An 8,612-nucleotide genomic window follows, 5' to 3' on the forward strand; every position below is an offset into this window, starting at 1 on the left:
CCTGGGGCGAATGGGGGGTGGGGCCTTGGTTTTTGCTTTTTTTTTTTTTTTTTTTACCATATATTAGTCTTATAAACCGATGTTTATAAGAATCAGTTTTGCAGCTGCAGGACCAAGGGCTGGAGAGATCAAAGGAGCTACAGCCAAGGGAAGGACAGTTGGGGTGGCTGTGAGATTATACCGGGAAGGAAGAGGATGGAAGGGCTGCTGGGCTGTGCAAGGAAGAATTAGTGGGGATGCTGTTGGTTGAGGTAGGAGGTCCTCCCCCAACATCCAACCATGGGAGAGGGCCTTCCTCTCTCCTCCCCCCTCCCCCTCTCCAGTATGTTATGGGTCACCTGAACCCAGAGAGTTCATCACTCTCCCTCTCTCTGTTCCCCACTCATCCCCCACCATCCTAACCTCTACTCACTCTAGGAGCAAAGCAAGGTTGGCAAGGGTTGGCACCAGGCCAGGGAGCAAGGCAGGAGTACTGTGGAAAAGGACTTTCTCTCCCTCTTGCCATCCCCACGTAACAGTAACTACTGACCCCATACTCATCTCCCACACAGCTACACAAAGCTGTTCAGGAAAGAGGCAGGTTTGTTTGGGCAACAACAGCTGATCCCAGTATAATCTTGCAAAGGATAAATAAGTAATTTACTTCTCTTACTAATCTTTCTCTGCCATGATTAAACAGCCTCTAATTGTGTAGCTGGTGCCCTCTTGCTTAGCCAAGGAAGTTCAGGGTCATTGCTGAAGGCTCTGGCAAACACAAACCAGACCCCCAAGGCAAGAGTATGGTCCCTCTGCTGGCCTGAGTGGGCAAGGGAGTGCAACAGCCGCTACACCAGTGGAGCTGAACAACGTGCTGGTTCAGCTAACGACGGTAAACTGAATTGCACACCTTCTTAATTAAGGTTGATCTTATTAAACAGTAACAAGATCCACATGTGGATACACAATTGAGATGCCAGCTCCTCATCAGGGCTACGTCGAGGAGGCCCACACACATTCTGTGCTGACTTCACCAAGAGAACTAGGTCTGAGGTAAAACCCAGACAGCTTCCTTAACTGAGGCATGAAACAGCAACAAAGGGAGTGTTGGTTTGGTTTAATCAAGGGCTTCACCCCGTAGCCAATCCTGTCATCCACAGCTAAAGGGAAGCGACAACAGCCATTGCGAGCATTGCACAGGCCAAGTCTGGAAGCCCCAACCCTCCCCTCAGACCTTTGTCCTTCCTATCATAAATGTGACTGTCAGTCTTGGGATCCTGATTTCAGCCGGCAGCCCTCTTTTACTCAACAGATCACATCTAAAAAAATACCACATTCTAAAGACATAAGGAGAAAAACCTTAAGCTTTGCAGCTTTGAATTTCTAGTGCCCTAATACTGGGTGTAACTCTCATGTGTACGGATCATTTCACAGGAAGACTAATGTTCATGTTATCTTCATCATTCACACATCAAGAGTACCTATTAAAAACTTTTTTGTTCTACACATAAATAGAAATAAACTCAAATTAAACGACTGCCGATGTCTCTGACTTGAAGTTTTAATTTCATAATTCTGTTTGACACTCTGAATCAAAAATTGAAGAGTGAAACCTAAACAGACTTATAATAATGTTATTTTCATGCATTTATAATTATGACAAAATGAGGGTGTTTTTCCTACTGAGATAGTGCATCTTCCTTCTCTTTCTTACACAAGAATTAAAGAACCCCCTTCCAGTGTAAATAATTGTTTCAGAGGGAAAAGAAACAAGGGTGTTACACAACAGTATATCAAATCGGTGCTTGCGGATTCGGTTTTTGTTGGTTTTAAAACGGATTCGAGGCCCATATCGACTGCAAATCACAGTATATGCATACATTTTTTTACTTTTCTTCCTCAGCTAGCATGTAGCATACAAAGTAAAAAATAAGTATGTGTTCTATCAAAACAGTGTTTAGACTGGCCTTCCAAGGTGTGCAACAGATGCTGAGGTCAGTAGCTTTAAAAAGAACTAAAACTGTGTTATAAATTGTAATAGCACCAATTTTTTCATGATTGCTCTTTCCTAAACTCAAAATGGCAAGGAAAATTTTAAAGAAAAGTCACGTTCAGGTAGCTAGGTTTATTAGTACTATATATTAGTATGAAATACTTCAGGTATCTCTTAAAGTCATTATACATTAACGACCGATCCACCTACTCGCATCATCCTGTGCGAGGGAGTGCATCATGGTTTCGTGCTGCTTCTCCCTCTACGATCTCCTGCTAAACAGATTGTCTTCACTAACACACTGCTTAGTTTAAAACCAGAACATAACCTCTGGCCTATTCCTGCCAAAAGCTCAGATTGTTATTTTCCGCTCTCATTTTGCGAGACACTTAATGGTTAAATGCCCAATTATAAAAAGTCCAATTAAGTTGGAAAGTCACAACTGTTACTTTTAATCATTTCTTTTGGGAAACAACCAACCAAAACACATTGGTAAAAGAGTTTGGCAAGACCAAACGCTGGGTAAAATGCAGCCTATACGTGAACATCCAAACCATACGCAATCAGCTTTGTATGTATTCAATTCCACAGAGTATTTTCTATAACATAAATTAATCCCAGAGTAATTTTTAATATGCTCTGAGGGTATTAAATAGAAATATTTGACCTTATTAAAAGGAAGCAAACTCGCTTAGAAGTTACTAAAAGAAATAAGAAATCTGAAAAGTATATGCATACTAAACCAAGTGAAATGCCTCTATTTTTAGGCTCCTAATGGGAATAAATGTTGCTAAGATACTGATGAATTTAAACGACACTTTAAGACAACATAATTATTTCAAAGCTGAAGATAAATTTCCCATTACTGCTTTGTTCTGCTGGCAGTACTTGGGTCACCCAGGCATTTTATCTTGCTGAAGAACTCCATCAAAATGAGGGCACTGTTTGCAGATATCTAGACACATCCGTACTGCGAAATACAGACAGCACCAAGAGGCAAAAGCAGTTTTTCAGCAGGCTGCTTGAAGAACTTGATTTCCCACAACTAATTGATCATTTTAGATGCCAAATTTAAATACAAACTGATCATGTTTTAAGAAAATGCAGGGGAAAACTTACTTTAATGGGAGGTTCATTTGACACGTGTTTGAAAGCTCCTGATGTCATCAGTTCCCTGCATGCAGGGAACGGAGCTGAAAGCTTCCTCTTTCTTCAAGTACAGTGCTACGTACGGGCTTGATTTACCTCATTAAATATCCAACTCTGCGACCACCACACACTCAACCACATAAATAGACTGTCTTGTTCTTTGCCCTCAGTAACTGCAGAACTGGGAATTTGGCAGAAGACTTAGGTCTAACCCTTCGTGACCTTTAAATGCTTTATTTTGCAACTTCATATTCCAGCTGGTAATAATTCCCATGAGGAAGGAAAAAGCCAGTAATTTTCTCTTTATGGACATTCAAGAGGAATATCCTTTTTCCAGTAACTGTAAATTATAAAAATACTGATGACTATCTCTCAATATTCACATTCAAATATTTTCCCTCAAATTCACTAGATCTCTTTTTAAAAATGTTTTAGAATGTAATTAATGTTTTGTAACAAGCTTCCCCATGATCATAAGTTGCTTTTCAGGCAAGACGTTGGAGAAATGGCAAATGAAATGATTTAAAGATTATTTTGGAGAAGTCAGATTCACTTTTTGCCAGATGATGTTCTGGTTGACAGAAGAAGAGATAGGCTGTATTATTAAACAAACTGGTATTCCACCCCTACACCTCCCATCATGCTACTATGTAATTTCTTCTAATTTGTTCAGAAAATAATAGTGTATTTTACTATATCCTTAAAAAATGAGCATCTTGAAATTACATGATCCTCTAATCAAAGTCAGCATACTTGCAGTTTGCTGTCTTTTTTTTTTTTGTAACTGGACATAAACTTACCATAAACATTACAGCAACGATAAAAAACAATCCCAGGCTACGTGACAGAATGTCCTTTTGCTGTACTACAGGTACCCCAAACTCCTGTGCTATGGGGAGATAGGCAGGACTCCAGACGCTCAGAAAGAAGGAAAGGTCAGAATGTATTAAAGAAGCAACAGGCAAAAGCTGGCTGATCTTGCAAAAATTGTCTTTTATTGCCACGAGATATTCTTTGTTTTGGCGACCCTTTTGCCTTATCTGTATAATTCAAGGAATATAACAGTATAACCTGGCTCTGCTAATGACACTGGACAGCAGGTGTTGAGAGTCTATTGACATTAACCTAGTCTAAGTCATCAAGGTTGCTAAAAGAAAAGGCCAGGGGCAAAAACAGTGTCCTAACACTTTTTGAAAAGCCATGAGGCATGGTGAAACAACTCGAGACGTCAACTCAGTGCACAGATCAGTGCTGCAGAGCTAAGTTTCTTCCTCTCATCCTGCCTTTTATTGCTCGTACAGCATAACTGTCTCAAACTGGATTCCTGTTTTCTTACCTTGCCTTCTGCCTTTTAATCCTGCCAAAGGCCCTATTTGCATTAACTTAATCAGCTCCTCCTTCAAATACAATTCAAAAAGCATAAAAATCCTTTTTCTCTGCATTTCTCACATAAGTGAGAGGGAACCAGAACTGAAAGAATTCAAACTAGACCCACTCACAATGATTTAACTGAAACACCTCTCTCAAACTTTCATCTCCACACTGCCCCCACCCCCACCATAATCCCTCTGTGTACTCCAGCAGCGTAAAAGGCATTTTACAGATCATCAACTGTCACTATAGTCTTGCAAACAGATTTCTGTTTGACAGGGAGAAATTTCAATTCAATAAAGATAGCCCAGACCAAGGGAACTTTCGGACTTGAGAAGTTTAGCACTTTGCCAGCACATTACACCATGGTTTGTAGCAATTTAAAAGCAGATTTTAGCCAGATTTGATTTTTGAGATGATTGCTAAGACCACCGCTTCGCATACAGAATTGTAGCACAATCACAAGAAGTAGAGGTCGCATATATTTTGAGAAGTTACCTGACCCATGTTTCATCTCCAAAACAGAAAGAACCATCTTTACCAATGTCATCATTCCTGAGAAAAGTTTATCCAACATGTTTTTAAAACAAGATTCTGCAGCCTCTCCAAGTTATATCAATATTCATACCACCTAGCCAAAATCGTTCCACTGCAATTTAAGTATCACATTATTTTTCTTATCCAAAGTTACTATGTAGAACAACCTACACGCATCCGTTATTTCCAGTTTTCTCTTGCCTAGGCCAAACACTTCTGACTCCTTCCATTACTCTGCACATACTGTGTGCTAGGCTTGTGATCATTATTTTCTGCTGAACGTTTTCCCATTGGCCAACATGAAGTGTGCTACACGAAACTGGGCAGGTACTCGATACAAACCAGGATTGCATCATGTATTTTACAGGCCGTAATTCTGCTTGTACATCCCGGCACGACACTTGACTTTTCTACGGTGGAAAATATCGTTGATTCATAGTCAGCTTTTCATTCAGTACAATACCCAGATTCTTTCCTGAGGAACAGCTGCATAAGCTGTTTTTATCCTCATTCTGTTTCTGCAGCTGGTTTTGCCCAATTGCAGTACTTCTACATGCCCGCAGGGAGCCACCACTTGCTTTTTCTTCAAATCGCTTCTCTCAGTTGTAATCACCACTTTGAATCCTAATCCTGTCCTTCAGCATTCCTGCGGTGTAACTGGCAAACTCATCTGCTGTATCATCAAGGTCCTTAACTAAAATAGTGAACAGTAACAAGCCAGGAAATATTCTGCTCTGTACCACTGTGGGGTTTGTGTTTGTTTTGTCCCCTGCCGGTGTAACTGGCAAACTCATCTGCTGTATCATCAAGGTCCTTAACTAAAATAGTGAACAGTAACAAGCCAGGAAATATTCTGCTCTGTACCACTGTGGGGTTTGTGTTTGTTTTTTTCTTTTCTATTGATAGTGAAATGTCCATAACTACTCTGAGAACAGAGCTTCATAATTTTCCAGGCAGGTCTGCAATCTCACTGACAGAATTCATTCCAAGGCATAGTTCCCCTTGTTTACCAGCTTATCAGAATGGCACAAGAAAAAGTATCAAAAGATACACTGAAGTCAGGTTATAAGACATCAACAGATCCTCCTCTATCCACAAGGTCTGTCCCCCTGTCAAAGAAGGAAATTCTATTAGTTTTGAAATTATTCTTGAGCTAGCTCTTAATCACCATCCTGTCATCTCTCAGCTTTCAAACAGCACAGCAATCATTTGTTTCAGTATTTTTAGAGAAATTATAGGTAACTTGACAGGGTCCACAAATTCATTGTTCTTCCCTTCTTCATTTTTAAGAAAAGTGTTGCATTTGCCATTTTCCTCTCTGTTATGTCACCTGCACCATACCGAAAGGCACAACACAGATAACCTCAGCAACTAGCTGAAGCAAACTATAAGGAGCTCAGCCAAGCCCCCACCAATTTGAAATCATTTCACAAAATCAAGAAGTTGAACATCTTTCATCTTAAGAGGCGAGATGTTGTCCTCTGGATGTGCCCCGCTGGGTGCAGAGAAGGTTAAGGCATGCAGCTAAAACCAGACGTTAACCTTGTGAAAGACACAAACCCTGAACTCCCTGTCCTGCTCTGTTCATTTCTCACCGACTCTCTGGGCAGCCGAAGTCTGACGTAACTACCAATAAGGGTTCACACTCTCCATACAATTTACAAAAAGCCTTAACTTGCTGATCTCGCGGAGAGTCTGTAAAAAACAAAACCTTCTGAAAGTACTCTGAATCTTCCCCCCTTCAACACGATTATTTTACCACGTCTTTTTCTTACACAATCCAGATCTTATACCAAGATGCATAGCTGAGTTTTGGTGACTGGTGTATTTCTCCTTTCCTTTATGGTTATTTTAGCTGAGTCAGTCGGCAAAATCCCGTATTTCCTCACCAATCAAGTCAATCATTCTTCCAAGTATACACTAATAAATCCCTTTGAACATATAACATTTCTTTTTGTTTATTCACTCGATATCCCGTGTTAGTATGCTGATTTCTCTGCTACCCTCCTCTGCCATTTTTTTTCCCATGCTCAATACTCCCACTGTGAACAATGCGATATCCCTTTTTGTTTTACCTCCCACCATAGCACAATTTACTTTGGGATGTTGACTAATACAGATGTTACAAACACAGCCTTCTCTCTTCACACAGAGATGTTCAGTTACTGTAAACACAGAAAAAGGCAAGGACAGGAACATGGACTAAAGTGCTTGGGCTCACAATTTTACACGTCTTTCCTTGCAAGTCCACCTACCACGTCAGTCAGGACACGGAGAACTCACTTGTTCTTCATTCCATTTTGTCGGTTTTGAATTACCTGATTCTTCCATTTGTCCTCATAATGTGCATAGACTCTCAGTGGTGGATTTTCTGTTATTTCAGAGTACTTCCTACCAACAGCTTAACATCTGCGATGCTTGCAGCTTGCTTTAGAAAGCAAGCTAGTTGAAGCTGACTTGGAACCGGAAAAAAAAACCACTGCAAAATAGCGCAGCAAATAAAACCACCAAACAAGTCTCTTGCCTCGCATACTTGCAGTGCGTGTGCTTGTGGGCTAAGAGGATGTAAAACATTAACACCAGCACAAAATTACTTGCGCAGCGGTAACATCTAAACGTCTTTATGAAAGCTGCACGACTTACGCAATCTTGGCACACACCGAGCACTTCCACTGCCCGTCAGCTCCCACAACACGACAATTATTGCAGACTCGAAGTTTGCAGGTTTGGCACAGGTCTCCTCTGTCAAAGATTAAGCCCAGGTTTTTCTGACAGCGAACACAGACCCTGCTGTTGTCCTGCTGACAATGACGGTTTCCACCTTTCCTTCTCACTTCCAGAAGCTCGTTTTTCAATTTCCTACAAGTAAGAAAATAAAATCTTTTAATTTGGAGATAAAACTCAATGATCTGTAAGAACTTTAACAGATTAAGATTTAGCACTAAAATGTAAAAGACATAAATAAGTACAACACTATTTTTAATACATGCTGTATTTATTGACACACATATAACAGATGAATAAATCTATCCTCCACCTCTCAGACATGCGGTCAAGAGGAAAATCTTGTGGCAGTTCGTTCTAAGTAACTGCATACAGCTGAGGAGTTCTGGACACCATCTTCACTTGTCCCCCATCAATAACTCAAGTCATTCTGAGACCAGGTTGACAGCAGCTCAAAACTGGGACTATCCTGTGTATCCACAGAAGAAATGAAGAAAATCTTTCCTGTAATTAGCGTGCATTTAATACTATGCCAGTGTGCAGCTATCTAGGAATGCCTACGCAATTCTGCACTGGCCATTCAAAGTCTAAAAAAACCCCAAACCAAAACTTCTAAATAGACAGTGGTGTAACGCTGTGATGCCACGGTTTTTTTAAAAATGGAAAATGTCGGTTTAAATAATGTAACTTGCAGATTATCTGTTCTAGCACTGAATCTGCAGGATAAAACTATTTGTATTTGATACTTAATTTTGAAGGTTGCAATTTCAATGGTGCGTGAGTTGGGTCCTTAATGAGAAAACAACCATAATTGAGATGTAACTATTATATTTTCAATAGAAAAAAAAGGAATTTGAAGGGA

The 8,612-nt window shown here is 40.2% G+C and overlaps 1 protein-coding gene across 1 annotated transcript in view; it reads right to left on the reverse strand.

Annotated features, from left to right (window-relative positions):
- The window catches only part of SYTL5 (synaptotagmin-like 5), a 51,925-nt gene that overhangs the window by 34,037 nt on the left and 9,276 nt on the right, over positions 1-8,612 (reverse strand). Inside the window, exon 2 of the mRNA XM_010135012.1 lies at positions 7,670-7,885. Coding sequence (XP_010133314.1) covers positions 7,670-7,885 — 216 coding nt within the window. The remainder of the gene's footprint in view (positions 1-7,669; positions 7,886-8,612) is intronic.

This window comes from Buceros rhinoceros, unplaced genomic scaffold, assembly GCF_000710305.1.
Source record: "Buceros rhinoceros silvestris isolate BGI_N320 unplaced genomic scaffold, ASM71030v1 scaffold10054, whole genome shotgun sequence".
NCBI lineage: Eukaryota > Metazoa > Chordata > Aves > Bucerotiformes > Bucerotidae > Buceros > Buceros rhinoceros.